General features: G+C 43.9%; 1 protein-coding gene across 1 annotated transcript in view; it reads left to right on the top strand.

Annotated features, from left to right (window-relative positions):
• The window catches only part of DMRT1 (doublesex and mab-3 related transcription factor 1), a 68,911-nt gene that overhangs the window by 20,624 nt on the left and 29,016 nt on the right, over nucleotides 1–19,271 (top strand). Inside the window, exon 3 of the mRNA XM_066614449.1 lies at nucleotides 13,691–13,974. Coding sequence (XP_066470546.1) covers nucleotides 13,691–13,974 — 284 coding nt within the window. The remainder of the gene's footprint in view (nucleotides 1–13,690; nucleotides 13,975–19,271) is intronic.

Below are 19,271 nucleotides of genomic sequence, written 5' to 3' on the forward strand. Positions count from 1 at the left end.
GCTTAGCTTCCGAGATCAGACAAGATTGGGCATCTGCAAGGTAACAGTTGCTGCCTTCTCCTATGAGCCCTTTCACTATTGCCCTGACCCCTCCTTTGTGTCCCTTTTGGAGTTGTGAGCCCCTCAGAGTAGGGACTGCTCATTGGCTGTAAAGCACCATATGCATAGATGCTGATAATAATAAATGCTGATAATAATAATGACAAGATAAGATCTGCCCTGGGTCTCCTGAATAACACTCCTTCAGTAGGAAAGGAATACTTGATTGTCCCTGAACCTTAAAATTTCCTGTTGGATACATATTCCAGCTTTGAACTGCTATACTGCTTTCCCTGAGAAGCAGCTTCCCCAAGTTCCACTTCTCCAGAGTTTGTCAGTTTTCTTTTCTTCAGTTCTATGGTTGTCCCATGATTATATTAGCCAGCAATATTACAGATGACCTTGCAAAAGTTTTTTTAATCTATCCTGATTTTATGTTAATCGTATTGCATAAAGACAGCATAGAATAGAGAATGCATTTTAGAGAATAAGTTTAATTTCTAGTTACATTTTGAATTGTTTTATTTTTAGTCTAACTGCTGAAATGTTTGTCTTGCTAATGTGTGTATCTCGTATGTTCTTTGTGCATATTAGTAAGTCAGTTTTGCAAGAACTGTAGTGGTAGAAACTTTCTAGATTCCGTTACTCTTGTATCTTAGCTGAGCAACCCCAAGGTGCAGGAATGACTGATTGTCCCCACCAGCTTTTTGTGATTACTCCCTGCATTGGTTTTTAGGAAGCACCTGGGTGTCTTTCATCATGTAGCTCCTAATGAAGTGGTCTCTGGTGAATTCCTATCAGCCAAACCTCCCTGAGGTTATTTTTAGTGTGAGCTATAATGATTTTATCCCAGCCATATTTCCTCCAAGGTCTCCCCTCACAGATACTTGAAGAGCTCATACTCCCCTTGAAATCTTGCCTTTGATATTCTGTTAATGAATTTATTCCGCTCCAGTCTCGGTGTGCTAATTTTGTTCCTCCTCCGAGGTTTTTTTGTTTGCAATTTGTTGCTTGCTTGTAGTTGTAGAGTTTTTAAAATTCTTGTCCAGACTTTTCTGTTTTCTTTCCCTCAAATAATCTTTTGCCAATATTTTCTAGATGTTCTTGAATGTGGTATCAATAACATGGCTTTGATGGGAACTCTGTTTGTGTGCTGGCCATCAGCCCTCCCACTGCAACACCTATGGGATGGATCTACTTGTTATGTGTAGTTCTGTTATATTCACACACACACCCCATTTCCTTTTTTCATTTAAAGCAGGAAGGTTGCGCCAGATCTAAATTGCCTCCCTTCATCTCTAATTTATCCTACTGGGGAAAACAGAAGTCCCTGGAGGAGCAAATAGCTTCAGTGTGATTTAGAAAATTGCCTCAGGGAAAGATATAATCCCCCAGTTCTGTGTTTCAAGAGCTGAGCCCCCACCCTTGGTCTAGAGCTGTTAATAAAAAATAGAAACGGGAAGGGGTCTTGCTCTAAGGCAGTGGTTCCCAAACTTTTTCAGCTGGCGGCTCCTTCAGGCTACCAGGCAGTTGGCCGTGGCTCCCAATTAGGGCTACAGTACTGTACACTGTATAAATAGGTGGGTTTTTCCATGAGGATTCTGTGGCTCCCCTGACTGGTTTCCACAGCTCCTTGGGGACCCACAGCTCACTGTTTGGGGTCCACTGCTCTAAGGCAACTCCTTTTACTCTTTCCTTCTCGAGGAGGCGCCTGGAGCCTAGTGCTCTCTTTTGTGTGCTTTTACTTTGAAAAATGGTCTGATAGACCTTGCTGGGACTGACCGGAAGAAGAGGAAAAGGCGCCTGAGAAGGGGACATGATACAGATGTATACAGTCATGTATGAAATGGATAGGGTGGTTAGAAGGATGTTCTTTTTCCTCTTGCACAACACCAGACCCAGGGAACCTCCCCTAACATTGAGAGGTGGGACAGTTAGAACAGACAAAAGAAAATATTGCTTTACCCAGCATGTAATTTATCTGTGGAACTCCTTGCTCAGGATGTGGTGGCGGCACCTGACCTTTATAATTACCTTTAGAATTGGTACATTTATGGAGGAAAAGTCCATCATGTGTTAGAAGCTAAAATGGGTATACGCAACCTACTGGTTTTAGAAGCAGGTTATCTCTGAATGCCAGATGCAAGGGAATGAGAACAGGATACAAGTATATTGTTGTCTTGTGGTCTCCCTGAGTCATCTGGTGGGCCACTGTGAGATACAGGAAGCTGGACTAGATGATCTTTAGCCTGATCCAGCAGGGCTCTTCTTATGTTCTTAAGGGCGCAATCCTAACTGTTGCATATGTGCTGCAAAGCACATTTGCACCTCCGTGGGAGTAAGCTGTACCAGCGCACAGAGGTGTGCTAGCCCATGGAGGCCAGATTCAGCCTCCGCAGTGGCGGCAGCAGGTGAGTTTGCAGCGACTGAGCTCAGCTGGTTCAGGGGTATGGGGGGCATGGGGAGGACGGGGATGACGACAGGAGGGAGGTGTTCTGGGGGGGAGAGGGCATTCCCAGGAGCGGGAGGCAGGGCTAGGACCCGGCAGTTATGCCAGAACCTAGCCCCTTTCCTGGGTTGCGCGACGCAGCTCTGGGCTGCTCCGTTCTGCTTGGATCTGCACAGCCTTGTCAGGTGGTGCAAATCCGAGTAGACCCATTGGGGCTACTGCCACTTTCCCCAGGGTAAGGAGAAAAGTTTGCCCTTGCCTTGGCCTGAGCCGTAGTCAGCCCCAACCTTGCACTGGATACAGATCAGATGTCCTGGACTGCCTGTTCCAGTGGAAGTTAAGATTGCGCTGCCCGTTGGAGAATGTTGAGGAATGCTGAGAATGGGCTCAAACATCATCTATGGAGACATGGACAGCATGTTAGTATCTTGTTCTTAGGTTGAATGTTCTTAAGCAGGGGAGCTTCTGTAACCTGATGTGCTTGCAATTATTGACCAGAGTGAATAGCATCCCCTTTCACAGATGAGCCTAACTGCAAGTGATAAATCTGTGTACAACAGGGAACTCACTTTCCAGGTCCAGTGACTGTAGCTGGCAATGATGCAAACTTATCGCTGATGGGGAGAATGCTAGTCATTCTCCCCATCATTAAAAACACAGCTGAGCGTTGTTTCTCGCCAAAGGGATAAACCTTGAGAAACACGTGAGCTTTGCCATTGACGTCTTTATGGATAAAGCCAGCGCCTGCCCACAGGCGCCTTTCTTCTTGCTTGCAGATAGGCCTTGTATGAATGCTTGATAATATTTACAGAAATAGCACTGTTGTGGCCTGAAGCCTGCTGTCCATGTGCATCATGCCGTGGTATCAAAGAACTCTTCAAAACTGGTTGTTTTATTTTATGGGACAAGGTAGTGGTGGGATGCTTGGGGGAGGAAAGATAATGCCAGAGTCAGAATTGGCAGGCGTTCAAGTGTATACGTGGCTTGCTAAATATGAAGGGACTGTGCAGTTTTATTCCTTGTATAGCTACAGTAAGCCAAGATCACACAAAACTAGCAACATCTTACTGAAGAAATGTGCTGCATATGGGGATATTGGAACATACTTTTTATGTCCCTCCTAATGGAATTTTTGTATTATGGTAATATAAAAAGTGTATTCTTATTAGGTCTCTAAGAATGTACAGGAAATACCTTTTATCTCACAACAAAATTGTAGATGCTTGCTGAATGCTGGGAGTGAGTGTGGAGGAGAGAATATATGGCAAGAGCCAGCCACAGTTAAACATGTGCTTTAATGCTTTCTCATTGTAATGCATGCGGCTTAAAGGACTTGACTGGAACTGGATTGGGCTCCTAGTCAGAGAGAGAGAGTCATGAAAGAAGAGAGGGAGCTGTGGTTTCTGCTGTCCCCCAGAGATATTCCAGACACCCGTACCTGAACTCAGTTTTCATGGGTTTTTAAAAAGCTTTTTTATATGACATTTGAAGCCACTCATGTTTCATTTCACCTGTAGCAGTGCTTCATGGTCTTTGTATTTGCTTTAGAAATGGCCAAAATGTCTGCTGCTGCATCATGAGCATGCTGGGTAACCGCCGATGGCTCTTGATGTCTCCTTGGCAAAGGGGACATTTGTCCCCTTCCCCCAGGTAAGGTAAGAAACCCTGCAGTAGGGCTACTCGATTCTGCGCTATTTAGCCAGCTCTGTGCTAGCTATTTAGCCGACTCTGCATCAGTTCCACCCCACTCCTCCTGCCCTGCCTTCTCCGGCGCCCGCTCACCTCTCCATCGGCCACCCCTGCCAGCAGTGTAACTCCTCTGGCAGTGACTGGGTGCTCTGGTGATACACATGCATGGCTGCCAGTTATTCACACAGGCAGCCCCATTGCACATGTTGTTGCTGCGTCTGCAGCACCAATGGAGAGCGTCTTCTACTGAGGAACACTAGTTCCATCAGCAGAAGGTGCCTGTAGGATAGGGCCCTGAATTCATTTTTTATACTGTATATAGGTTTATGATATTGCTGCAAGAGGGTAAGGAAGTTATTGAATGAATGAGGACTCTTTCTCTTCTTTCTGCACCTTCATGCACTACTTGACAGTCTCTTTTCTCTCAGCCTCCCTTTCTCTCTCTTCTTCTCTCCTTTCATTTTCTGCCACTTTCCCTTCCTCTTTCTGTGAGACCAGTTCCTTTTAAGGGCTGGTCCCAGCTGACTAGCCCTTCCAACTGCTGACTCTTCTCTGCTGTGAAACTGGTAGTTCTCTTGGAGCTGACTGTGCCTGGTGAGGACATCGTCTACTGATTGCTGTGGCCCTGCACTTGCCACTCAGTGGGAACTGAAGATCATGCGGACTATAGGGGCATATATCACTGGATACCCATGATATCACTGGTACTAGCCTATAGGCATTTCTGACTTTTGGGCCTCATTTTACGTAGAACACCAATAGCAATGGAAGTGCTAGCAGTCTGATTACTGGGGAAATGAGATTTTCCCACTGGTGACAGTTAAGGGAAAGATGTTTTGATACCATGCACAGGTCCCGAAAAAGCATTTGAATCTTCCTATCACGCCAGCTTGAGCTGGGGGAAATGCGTTTGAATTCCCCTGCAACACTCTGTGCAATCAAAAACATGTGTAAAGGCCCTGATCTTCATTGCCGAAAAACAGGTGCTGCTGGAATGTGGGCACTGAGCATGAACTGAACATTTGGCAGTGAGTACAAGTAACATTTCTGACTTCTTTGCATACAGCACATTCAAGAGGGACCTATATGATAAATCACATGCTTAAACAATTTACTGCCCACTTTTGTATGTATGGAGAGTCGTGCTCTAAAGGTCAGAAAAAGCTTCCTTGATAACATAACGCAGTGAGCCGTAACTGCATCAAATCCTGGGGGTTGTAGAGCAGCCTAGGAAAAATAATTATGCCTGGTAATGGGTAATTACAGATAATGGCTCTTTTTGGGGGTGGCAAGAAGAAATCACAGCCTTGTCTGGAATGAATATTGCGTAGCACATTAACTTTATAGGAAGCTACAAGTTCAGCACTGAAACAGCAAAAATCTTCTAAGTTGCAAGAGGACATTTCTTTCTCAGAGCTACGAACAGGGAGAAGCAGGTGACACATTGGACTTCAGTTGTTCCTTGTTCCTATTCCACTCAGAAAGAACCTTGATGCCTCTGGAAACCTGGCTAGCAGTGAGTTGCTGGACAACAAAAATTGCTCTGTCACGATCGGTCTGGTGGGAGAAACACACTGTTCCACCGGTTTCTGATTATGGCTTTAGGGAGTGATTTCACACCAGCCTCATTCAAGGCTCTTGCCTGACCTCAGAGGCGGACATTCACTGCAACCTTAACCATCACCAGGTCTGTTGATGAGGGAGGGAGGATGAGGGAGGGATGGCAGTTTGGGAAATTGCTGAGTTGAGAGTTAAACTTCTTTTGAGGTATGAAAAGAAATATTGGAAGTGGGAATAATTCCAGTTAAGAAATCATTGTGACTTGCCTGCTTTTTTGGGTAGGTGTTGATTGATGTTGCAATACACTTTTCCCACTTAGTCCTCCTTTTAAAAAAATAAAACTACCTTGTGAACCCTAACACTGGAACATTTAAGGTGATATGGAGTCACCACAAAGAAGTGTGAAGGGTAGCTCTAAACTTCAAGATGTGGCAAATGAATAACTGTTTTCTGGGACTTGGGTTTCATTTCTTTTTTTTGTAGCCTTACCAATGCTGATGTCTAGGAATGTAAAGCTAGACATTACTTAGAATGTGTGCCCCGTGTGTCTTTTTGTAAATAGCACACCTAGAGAGAGAGGAAGCCGTGGCAGGGGTAGAAGGGGCTTTATGACTTAGCCCTTGCCAGAGTTCTAATCCTGATCACCCCCTCCCCAAATACTAATTTAGGGCCCAATCCTGATGTTTCTCAACGCCTGCGCTGAGCTCCCACACCAGCACTGTAACGTGCGGTAAGGCATGTCTACGGCATCCGGAGAGGAGGGGCTGCCGGTTCTGGGCCAGTGCCAATTGACACTGAGCCTCAGCGCCACAAGAAGGACCAGCCGGCACTCCAGCAGTGCCTGCCAGCAGTAGTAGCTTCATGGTGGGGGGGAATAGATGGAATGGGGTGGGGGAGGGTGGGGCACAGGGAGGAACCGGGGCAGGAATGAATGGAACTGGCAGAGCTCTGTTCTGCTGCATCCTGAAATCCATGTCAGGCTGGAAGACCCAACACGGAGTCTCTCAAGTCTGCACTAGCAAAATATCCTGTGCAGACTTGAGAAGTCCCATTGTGTGGCTTGGGGCTCCCTGGAGAAGAAGGGGCTGAAAGTGCCCTTCCCCCGAGGAGACCTCAAGAGCTTTTCAGCACCCGCTGCATATAGTGGTAGCCGTTTTGGTGCCGCTGCTCTGGCAGGCACCCAAATGCTGAGGTTTGGGCTGCCCTTCAGGGAAAAGTTTCCATTGAAATCCAATGGGAGCTATTTTTCCCAGTTAAATGAAAATAGCATGCTGGGAGTGGAAGGCCCCAGTTTCATTGGGAACAGAATCTTGCAGTCCCCTCCCACCATGGCATGTATTTACAAAAGGACTGCAACACAGTTTGATCCAAAGAAACATTGTTCAGAATATTTCTGTCTTAGATCTGGGATGCCACATGTTCCCAGACACCCAAGAGGAGTGGCATCCTAGTGGCCAGAAGGGATCAGACAAAAGATCCATTTAATCCAGTGATTTGTTTCCCATTATGACTAGCCAGATGTTTTTGAGAAGCCCATAAACAGAGCATTAAGGTAGCAGCCCACACCAGTTGCCATATTATCTAGTAGGAGAATGTGAGTTGAGTTTCCTCATGAAATGACCCTGTAACCCAGATCTGCCTTGGGGATAGAATAGTGCCATTTCTCTCAGCAATGCCCTTTGCTTATCCAGCTAAGAACTACTTGGACTTCCTACACCCCATTTTGTTGCTGTCTTCTCCATCATGTATATTGGGCACTGTGTTGGAGTGTTGGTTTCCAGTTTAGGGGAAGCTACACTTCCTCCCGTCTTTGCCTGTCGGCCTCTGGCCCCCTAGTCAGGCAGACTTCCAACATTCTGCACCAGCATTCATTCATTCATTCATTCATTCATTCATTCTTTCTTTCTTTCTTTCTTTCTTTCTTTCTTTCTTTCTTTGGGAATGTCTGTACCAGTGTACTGTGTTCATTCTGATTCTTCTATTTAAAGAAGCAAATTCTCCTTTTATGCGAGAAGGGACCCAGTGACTTTGGAACCACCAGGCTGTTAATGGTGGTCCTCAACAGGTAATGATCAGAATGTATGCTAACACTTTTCTGCCTTCTAAGCTAGTGAGGGGTTGGTAGGGATTGAAGTGCAAGCAAGTCTTGATTTCTGAAAACCTCTTGGAGCGGCAGAATGAGATAGGTGGTGGCTGGAAGAAGAGGTTGGGGTCACAAGGAGTTGCCGCTGCTGGCAGAAGAGGGTGGACATGGCAGAACTGGGTTATAAGCAGAGGGCATCAATAATTTAAATGTAGTTGGGAAATCACTGAGACGGATGAATTAATGTCTGGAGAATAAATTGAGAAGTCAGAGTTATTTCCTTGGTAGAGAAGAGGCTTCAATTTGTCTAGAATAGACATAATTTTGTATCCTTTTATCGAAACTTGTTTTTGTAATTCAGAAATTTTTTAAATAAAAATTTTAAATTAGATGTGGCAGAAAGTTATAGGGGAATAGATGCAGTGCAGATCTAGTCAGACGTAAGCCCTGTTGAGTTTAATGGGACTTACTCCCATGGAAGTATGTACTTAGCACTGCAGCCTTGAAAGTGTATGTAATAGGGAGGGTGAAAGAAGGGAGGAGATAATCAGTGGCGTACCTGGGGGCGGGAGGAACAAATACCCTGGGCCCCAGGCTGTGGGGCGCTGCCGTGCCGGTATCCATCCCCCTGTGCCACCCCCCCTGATGCCACTCAGGGTCTTTAGCCCAGAGACGTCCTGAGGCCTTTTAAAGGCCTTGGAGGATGACAAAACCCACTTCTGGTTTAATGGAGTAATCCGGAAGTGACATTATAGGCCCTTAGAAGGCCTGCTGGGGGAGGCTTCCCTGGCCCACAGAATGCTTTCTAAGGGCATTTAAACATCACTCCGGTTTCCTCCGTGAAACTGGAAGTGGGTTTTTTCACTCCATCTTTAGAAGGCCTCTGGAGGGTTGGGGAGACAGCACACTGCCCCCTGGGCTTCCGAAAGGGAGGCAGGGGGGGAAGCAGCCCACTGATGAAGGGGTGGCAGCTCGATGTGGAAGGGGCGGTAGCCTGCGGTCTTGGTCCCAGGTGCTACTGGGGCCAGGATTGCCACGTGGGCTAATGGCCTACTTTTGATCTTGTGTAATGACCAGGACTAGAGTGTGTGGACCAGTGTGGTCACAGTATTTGCTGCTCCTTTTGTGGCAGGCAATTCAGCTGCTAAAAAAAGATTGCTTTATCTTCTTAATTGGAGAGGACATTTTCTTACTTTGTATGTGGTGGGTTTAACAGGTAGGGTGTTCAACAAGTTGCATTGACTGATGAGATCAATTCTGCTATGGTCAGCATATGCCAGAGTGCCAATTCAAATCTCTATGCTCCATTTACAATTGACATGAAGCACAGGAATGTTATACAGCCTTCATATCTTGAAAGAAACTCCGTGAGGCTGTTGGAGGCAATGCCAATACTGTGAGTTTATCAGAACAGAACTAGAACCCTACTTGATTAGACTGAAGTTCCTTTTGGGACGACTGTTGTGTTTCCCACAGTGGCCAAGCAAATGCCTCTGGGAAGCCCACAAGTAGAGCATGAAGCCAATATGTTTCCTCTGCTGTTTGCCCCCCAGCAACTAGTGTTCATACGGAGATGGGCAAAGGCGGTGGCATCACTAGGGGGGTGCAGGCCGCACCAGGTGACGCGCCCTGGGGGATGACACGCCAAAATTGTGGCTTTAGGAGCTACCCCATCATACCATACACCATTGGATGCGGAATTCCCAGCAGAATGCAATGCAAAAAAACAAAATTGAAATCGCTCCTTCAAAAGCTATGGCCAAAAAACCGGAAAGAAAAAATGAATGGATCCCTATGGAAAGTGAAAGTGAGCCGTATCGCGCATTTACTCATGAGTAGGCATACTTGCTATAGTCCTTCAGAAAGGGCAGGCTGAGAGGAATCCAACCAGAATGGTCCTGATCCAATGAATGTAGCCCCCCAAAAACACCCGAGAAGGAGGTCCCATCCCTCCCAGCTGTGAGTCTGTTGAACCCGAAACGAAGCCACGTGGCTGCATTTACTTGCGAGTAGGTGAACTTGCCTTAATCTGTCAGAAAGGGCAGGCTGAGAGGACTCCAAGGATGTCAGAATGGTCCTGATCCAATGAATGCATCCCCCAAAACACCTGAGAAGGGGGTCCCTCCCTCTCAGCTGTGAGCCCTATGGAAAGCGAAGCAGCCTCATGGTCACGTTTACTCCCGAGTAGGCAGACGTGCCTTGGCTGGTGGTCAGGCCAGGCAAAGGGGAATGTGAGGACACCAGAATGGTCCCGATCCGATGGAGCTGGAGCGCAACAAATGCTCCAGAAGGCAGCCTCCCCCCCCCCCCCACTAAGAAGGACAAAAAAAGAGGCTTGAGCTGGGAAGGGGAATGTTTTCTATTTTGCACTTGTAACGCCAGGAGGGTCTTTATCTTGTTATGCCTGAAATAGAAGAACTTTAAACTGGGCATTGGATGGTCTGGAAATCTCACTGATTCTTTTTTGGGGGTTGTTATTGCAGGCAGACTACAGAGTAAGCTCCATTGACCACTAGGGGACTTATTTCAGAGTAGACATGCATAGGCTTGAGCTCACAGGCTGCAATCCTACCCACACTTTCCTGAGAGTAAGCCCCATTGACCACTGTGGGACTTACTTCAGAGTAGACATGCATAGGATTGGACTCACAGGCTGCAATCCTACCCATGCTTTCCTGAGAGTAAGCCCCGTTGACCACAATAGAACTTACTTCAGAGTAGATTCACTTGGTGGAACAGGACTGGCTCCCCCTTATTTAATTATTTCTTTTATTTTAATTTAAGTATTTATAATTATGTATTTTAATTTGCATGATGATGTCACTTCTGGCCATGACATCACTTTCAATGGGTCCTGGACAGATTGTCATTCTAAAAAGTGGGTCCCAGTGCGAAATGTTTGAGAACTGCTGCAATAAGGTATTAGTAAGTTGACACGGGGTGCGTGTGTGTGACTCTACAAGTTTTCAAAATCACTAAAATCAGAATTTGGAGGAATAATACCATCATGTTATGTATCAATCAATGTGTAATTTCATGCAGAATGCAATGAAACCACATTGAAATATATGTGTTCTAATAGAAGGTACAGCCAAAAAACCAGTGGGGGCAGGGTGATGGTACATCACCACACCTACCACCTGGGGCGTTGCCCCGCCCACTGCATGGGGTGACACGCAGGCCTCCTGCACCAGGTGACGCGAATCCTAGTGATGCCACTGGGCAAAGGTCAAAGTTCCACTTGCATCAGAGGGCAACCTGTCCATACTGACCCCAAGTTCTCACCCTCAGTGGCAGTGGTAATACCCAGCATGCCCATCAACTGATGGGCAGGGGTGCTGTGGGAATCCAGTGGAGACTTTGTCCTGGGGCCTCCAGCAATTTGTCACCAGCACTGATCCAGTCACTATCATCCTACTTTTAGACATAAGGATTCCATATTGCCATAATGGCTAATATGGGTCAAACCTCCCCTGGAGTGATGATTTTAAGTCCTTGGGGCAGCTGTCAGGAGAAGCCACAATGAGCAGGCTTTGCAGGCTGAAGATCCCAGATTAAATCTTCTACATTGTCAGTTACTGTGCTGTCAGGGAAGCAGCGTTGGAAAAGACCTCTGCCTGAGACCTGAGCCAGAGTAGGAAATACTGGACTGGATCAACCATTGGTTTGAAGGTAGCTTCATGGAGTCACTAGGAATGGTGCATGCCAGGCCTCCTGCAATTTCAGACCTCTTTGTTTTTCTCTTTGATGAACCATGCATGTGGCTTATCATTCAGTGCCAGAACTGAACAGCCATCACAGCCATGAGCAGCATGCTCTGCACCTCTACTGGAGCCAGCGGAACACTTGTCTCACTGACTGCATGGGATAACTCTTCCTGTTGTTCTGGTAGTGTAGCTGGCCCGACAGTCAGACTTGCTTTAAAAATAGACACCTTCTCTTGAAAATGAATTATTGCTAACTGCTGTTAGTGTGCCTGAAGCCTTTTGTACAACATGGACAATCAATAATGGTATTTATCATATGGCACATTGATCTATAACAAAAAGAGAGAGCTGCAGCGAGGAGGGCGGGATGGAGCAGGATAGGAAAGGCAGCAATGCTCTGTCTAAGGATTTTTAAAGCATGAATGAGAATTGAGACATAACAATAAAAATCCCTCTGCAACTAGAAGAATATATATACACACATGCATGTGCCACCAAGTCTCCCCTTCTAGTACTGGAACCTTTTGGACTTCATCTCTTTGAGATTTTTTCCACATCTGTAAAGTCTAGGAGTCTCCTTTTTTAAGATGCACGTTCATCTAATACAGTATTCTATAGTTCTGTTACTAATTATATTATGTGGAAGACTCAATATCTTCTTTCTGTTGTCTTAAATTGCAGTAGTCATGATTTTCTGTATTTATATTTGAATATTCAGCCCTCTAAGTCAATTCTTTCCTAAATTGACTTGCATGCAAGGTGATCTGCTGATTGCTGATTATTTTTGTTGCCCTCCCCAAATAATCTGTTTTAATCTTTGAAAACTAGAGTATAGGCACTCTTGATCTATTGCAAGTAAATTAGCCACGAGTTGCCTAGAGTGATTTGTTTATTGATTGTATAGGACCGTTAATTTCAACTGTGGCATTTTTGTTGAAATCTTTAATACATTACACTATTGACAATTTAGCAGTTATAGCTTTGCTAATATTGTAATGCAGTTTGATTCAAAGGGAAGCCTTGTGGCATGAACAAGTAGCCCCTCTCAAGCTTTATCAGATGGCTTTTAGACTTTAGTGAATCATATTATAGCTTATTATTGTATGATCCCTGAACATACCAACAGAGAAAAGGAAAGCAGACTGTCTCCCTGAAGTCCATGTCTTTCAAATTTTTGAGGACTAATGGGTCTGCCTTCCAATTCATTTTTCCCAAGTAATGGTCAGATAGTATCACTCTTCAGAATTTCAGTTTAAATCCACTGAGGATGTCCTTGATTGTATTAATCTTGCCAGGCCTTCTCATACAATCTTCTCTATTTTTTTTTTTTTTGTACACACATAGCAAATATGTTGGTGCTACTCATTCAGCGTGTTTCTCCATGGATGTTCCCCCAGGTTCCAAGTGTTCCAATATCCAAAGTACAATAAATGGGGAAAAGTGGCTGTTTCCCCAGGTAGTGAATACATTTCTGTTGTAATGGCAATGTAAAATGTAGTTCTGTGAGAGTCATAGCCATCTGATGAATAATGTTGCAAGGATGCTTGTAAGCATCCTGAAAAGTTATTTTAATTTTTTTTTTAGTGTCTGTGTCCTGCATTTGCTATACAAAACCACCACTTGGGTGCTCATCCAATGTTAAGCCCTTTTAAAAATGTGTGTGCATGCACGTATGTGTGCATGTATGACAAGCAGTACAGTCAAAGCCTACACCCATTGCTCTGTCACAGGGTGAACATTTAAGGTTTTCTACAAGTTGATTGGAAACAGTATGTTCCTCTCTTCCTGTTGGTGTATATTTGTGACAATAGATCTGTGTGTATTTGGAGCGGGATAGAGGAATAGTGGTAGCTCCATCCTCTTTCCATTATACAGAGACGGTATATTGCATCAGTGGCACTGTACTCGAGGATCACAAATAATAAACTGCATAAAGAATACTCTGATCATGTAAACAGTCCATCTTCTTCATATCCGGCATGACACAGAGAGAATTTGTTTGAGCTCATCTCTCAGATTATCTGCATTCATTTTAGTTGCCGTTTCCTCGTGTTTACTATTTCTTTTGCTTTGCATCCTGCAGGTCTGAAGTGTGCTAAGAGATCAGCGAGTGTGTTTTCAAAATACTACTTCATAATCAGTTGTGCTTTCCATTCTTTTCAGAGGGACGGATGCTGATTCAAGACATTCCTTCCCTGACCAGCAGAGGGCACCTGGAGAGCACATCTGATTTAGTTGTGGACTCCACCTACTACAGCAGTTTTTACCAGCCATCCCTGTATCCTTACTACAACAACCTGTACAATTATTCCCAGTACCAGATGGCTGTAGCCAGTGAGACAACCTCTGGAGAGATGGGGAGCCCATTGGTAGGGTCCCCTGTTAAAAACAGCTTTCGAAGCCTTCCAGCAACCTATATGTCAAGCCAGTCAGGAAACCAATGGCAGGTATAGTGTAAATGAGAGCTGTACATCACAGCCATGATTTTTTTTTGGAAATGGTGCATTCATTTGGCTTCACTGAAATGTGACAGTAGTAGTCAGGGTATAGCTGTGGTGATGCAGGAAACAAACCATACCTTCACCAAGTATCTCACATGCTGAAGTAGCCTGACAGTTGCCATCTAAGTGGCAGTACTCAGACTGAAACCTTTTCTCAGATGTTGGTATTCCTCTGGGTGTTTTGTAGGGGTCAGCTGTATCCTGTGCTTATAGTTTGCACACCTATCTGTTTAGGAGCTCAAGTAACTTTTTATCTCAGGAGATTTGAAATTCATTGTTGTTTTTTCAGTTTACAGAGGAGTAAAGAGAAATTGGTTGTTAGCATTGAAAAATATCAGTGATCAACTAATATTGCATATTCATAACAATTCGTATAAACTACATTATATAACACAGCATATAAATATCTGTGAAAATATAACAGGAGAGAATGTGTTGCAAAAATCAGACACATTGTAATACAAATAGAACGTCAAAATATTAAGTCAATAGAGGTCTTTGAAAAACGGAGTTATTTATTTTACTGAGAAGTAAATCCATTGTGTTTAGTAAGAATATGGCTCAATCCTTTCCAACTTTGGAGCACCGGTACAGCAGCAATGCAGCCCTGAGGTAAGGGAACAAACATTCCTTTTCCTTGAGGAGGCCTCTATGACTGCCTCCCCACCAGAGGATGTAGTACATGCACCATTGGCATGGCTGCACTGGCACTGGAAAATTGGATAGGATTGGGCTGCAAACCTATCTTACGCATCAGAAAGAAACACCTCTAGTCAATGGTAATACTGTTTAATATTGATGAATAATAAGATACAGTATTGGTTTAGTAGCAGGTAGCAGAAATCTTTGCCAAAGGCAATGAATTGCCACCATATTTGACCATTGTTTTGTTCCATGATGCATCATTTTTGCATCATTGTAATGTAGCCTGTTACTGTTTTCATGATTAGACATTTCATACAAACTTCCAGATTTGTATATAAATTTGATCTTTCCTAAGTTTTACTATAGCCCATTTAGCTACTGTTAAAAGGTAATATGCAACTTTTTCACTGGAACAATTTTTCTTTGTGTAGAAGTGTTATTGTATAATATTACTATAATAATACAACATTATATAATAATATGTATATACCCCTTTTCAACAAAAGTAATTCACAAAGTGGTTCACGTAGAAGAATAAATGGTTCTCCAAAGTACCTTTTTTTTTTTTTTTTTAGTTTTAGGGCACAATCCTAACCAGGTCTACTCAGAAGTAAGTCCTATTTGTTCACTCTCAGGAAAGTGTGGTTATGATTACAGTCTGAGGGCCCAATCCTATCCAACTTTCCAGACCTGGTTTAGTTGTGACAATGGGGTGTGTGCTGCATCTTGTGGTGGGAGGGTAGTTATGAAGGCTTCCACAAGGTAAGGGAACATTTGTTCCCTTGCCTCATGGCTGCACAGCAACTACACCGGCACTGGAAAGTTAGATAGGATTGGGCCCTTAGTCAAGTAAAAACAGAAGGCGAGCCAATTCATACCGAGCATTTTGCACAAGAGTCTTGTAAGTTCAGTGTAATTCAAAGGCTTCATATTTTTATGCTAATTCAAATCAGCCTAAGAGATTATCACCTTTTGCATTTGGTTGATCATCTTAAAACCTAATGGATCTGAACTGTGGCGTAGATGGTGAAAGAGTATCAAAATGTCTTCTCCAAGTCCTGAGCAAGCACCCTCACCCCCCCGAGTTCTTCATTAATCATAATAAGAACATAAAAAGGATGCATCCACCGTCCTTCATGTCACAAAACAAAAATAGAACTCATTGGTTTTTTTAGTGTTTAATGAACCAGTATAGTGAGAAAACGGGAGCCATTTTTCCAAGAAATTATCAATAGAAGTTGGGCTCATAGAGCATTTCTGCTGAAACAAAATCTTGTTCCATGGCTACCATTTCCCATGTTTTCACCAGCCATCCTTTCCTTGATGGAAGATGAGAACAGCTCCATGTTTCATCTAATTGTATCTTGACTACAGTAGTTCCTGACCTGTTTTTACTTAGAGTCATCATTTCTGGCCAGTGTGTCACTGCCCTGGATCTGTTAAATCAATAGTCAGTGTCTTCAGATTAGGAGTTGGCAACTCTCTGGGGTCAGCCAATTTGTGACTCACATCAGTAGTGCACTGTAGTATGTCCTGTTGCTGTCACTCAAGTATAAGTTAACATTTCAGTCCCAACAGTCAGGAACTAGTCTAAAGAAACAGGCCTTGAAACAGAACTTGCAAAAGGCTTAAACTTGGAGAGGTTCAGTTGTCAAGTCTCTCTTGCAGATAACTTTGTTGTAGATAATGGTATTGGAATAAGTTTTCCTACCAGCCAGGGACAGCTGTCAGGAAAAGGATTTCCAGAAACTTCCAACATAAGACCTTGAGTCACAGTACAAACTAAGACACTCAGGCTTTATACTTTGCATGCAACGTGGTAAAAATTGCCACGTTCTCTTTTCAGGTAGCTCTGCTTTTATTTCCTTCCGTGGAAATGATTAGATAGAAAATATAAAATAACTGCCATGGAAAGCGAAAATGAAAAATTAATTGACTGTACCAAGAGATATATTACATTGTTAATTATAAGAGGTGTTGAGCTTGTTGACCTAAACAACTTGTGTGTGAAGGATTTAAAAAACACAGACATTGTTTAAGTACATTAGAACGTGATCTCTGAAAGTAGTTATCTTTTGAACAAAAAAAATGTTACCCTCATCACCTTTAGTAGCTCATTACAATCCTCTGATGGAAGTTGCCAAAAAATGTTTCATGTGGCTGTGCTCCACACAGGAAGCGACCACTTGTGGAAATCGCTGCTGGTGAATGGATAACCATGATTGCATGGAGATTCTCCATCCCAGTGCTTACCAGTGCTTATGCTGATCAGGAGAAATGCTTCACCTGATTTGTATGGGTTTACCTGCTAAGCCAGTGATCTTCAACCTTTTTAATCTCACGGCACACTGACAAGGCACTAAAATTGTCAAGGCACACCATCAGGTTTTGGACTGACAAGGCACAACATCCTGCAGGTGGGGGCTCACACCCTCCAATGACCCGACTAATAAATGACTCTCCCCCAAACTCCCACAGCACACCTGCTGACCATTCGTGACACACCAATGTGCTGTGGCACACTGGTTGAAAATCGCTGTGCTAAGCCATGATCAAAGGGTAGAGCCTTTGTGAGGAGTGTTGTCCCACAGAGACATTTTTTGGCAAAATACGATTCAGTTTTTGTCTGCAACTGAAAACTTCCGAGTGTGTGGCTTCTTCCAGTCTTTAAAATGTGACACTGGTGCTTGAAAGTTTTTTTTCTTTTACAGTTTTGATTATTGTTGTGATTACAGTTCTGGCAACTGTTTACTTCTTCTTCATGTTCTCTGTGCAGGTGTATTAACAGACTCTGCACCTGCACAGGTGTATTAATAGACACCTGCACAGAGCCTCATTCAGAACTTTTTGGAGCTAAGCCTGTAAGCCCTGCCCATTCACGGGGAAAGCACCTGTCCAAATGGGCATAGCCTGAGCCTGCCTCCCCACTTCTTTGACTTTACCCTGAAGAACTTTTGCTTGAGTTTTCTCCAAGCAGTTAAACCACATCTTTTTCTCTGTTTCTTTTCATTTAGATGGTGATCACAGTTTTGGTAAATGATTAGTTTTGCTCCGAATAATTCAGAATAGTTCAAGTGCTTGCTCTTATTATTTGCAGAGCAAGATATGACTAAAGGGAAACTAGAAAACGAAGCAAGGAGAAAACCTAAATACAACAATGGAAAAGGAGAAAGGGATGGGAGCTTGAGGCATTTGAGAACACTTCCCCAAATACAGATTTTTTAATATATCAAACGAGAGCAGCAATGAACAATTCATGGAGTGAATGCTAGACGGAATTGTTTTAAATATTGTGGGCCAATATTTTTACAGTATTTCTGGATTCTCTCAGCAATGTAAATCCATTCTGTAAGTTCTGGTTTACCATTCAGGAAGCATATCATGCACTGTATTTATAAGATACCCTTCACAATACAGATTTATGCTAAAAGTAACCTAATGTTTCTGACAGCTCAAGTGTGACATGAATATAATCCGTATTTCTTGGAGAAGCTAATCTAAGCTGTTTATTTTCCGATACTGCTGATAGGGCTATATCTCTTGATGTCACGGCAGTTGAGATTCTGATGGTAACGTATTGTTTGTGGGTCACTGCTTTTGTCTAAAATAGTAGGTTGGAACAGAATAGCAAAGGTTAATTGAGTTTGTCTATCAAGGCAGGACAGATATAGATGGTGTGGTGCTTTCCATTCTCGTATCCAAGGGAGTCAAACCATGGTGGTGAAACTGTATTTTATTTCCATAGTGAAAAGTATTTTAGAAATGGAACTCAAATAAGGCAAGCAGTTCTTATGGGGTGAAACTTAGCAGTAATACTTAGCATGACTAATACTGAAATGGCCACTTTTGTTTGAGGCTCTGAATGATACCTACAGCTATCCCAGGAGAGGAAGAGCTTATCACTATGTGGGAATGTGCAAGTCTGAGGGCAGAAAGGGAGGGACTGGTCAAAAAAGAGGTGATAAGATCCTGGTGCATGTTGATGCCGGGATGCAACCCTCCCTTTTCCAGTCTGCCCCTGAAGTGCCCTGAAACTTTCCCTGTCCTCCTCCTAGCCCACAACATGTCCCTGCTTACCCAACTTACCAAGGCTGATGCAACCTGGGATTCGCAGTGATGTGGTTCCAGAGCTGCAACTGTTTTGTAGTGGCAGCGGTTTGGACTAGCCTAGCAGCAGTGTACACACTGTCGTTGGGCAACCACAGGATGCTCCTTCCACTGTTGCAAGCGGGGGATAGGTTTGGGCTGTAAATGTCACGGTCTTGGTGTACTTGTCCTGTCCCCCACCCTGTAGCATATGTTGGACCAATCTGGACTGGGACCATGGTGCAGGGGTAGGTTTAAAGCCCTGTTGCAGTTCGGATTGCTCCATGTGCACCAGGTGGGGCAGCAGGAGGAAGTAAGCACGCTGTCTCCAAAAATGTGATTCAAATCACATCCAACTTGGCCCTGGCCTCGGTGCAGTTTTTTATTATGAAATCCATAACGATTAGGCCATTGTTTCCTCTTACTTCTTTTGCCTTCTTCAGAATTGTGGTGTATTTCTTGACACTCCTGACACACGTTAAGGCAAGGATTTTCACTGGCTCCCAAGCTAA

The sequence above is a fragment of the Tiliqua scincoides genome, chromosome 2, assembly GCF_035046505.1.
Source record: "Tiliqua scincoides isolate rTilSci1 chromosome 2, rTilSci1.hap2, whole genome shotgun sequence".
NCBI lineage: Eukaryota > Metazoa > Chordata > Lepidosauria > Squamata > Scincidae > Tiliqua > Tiliqua scincoides.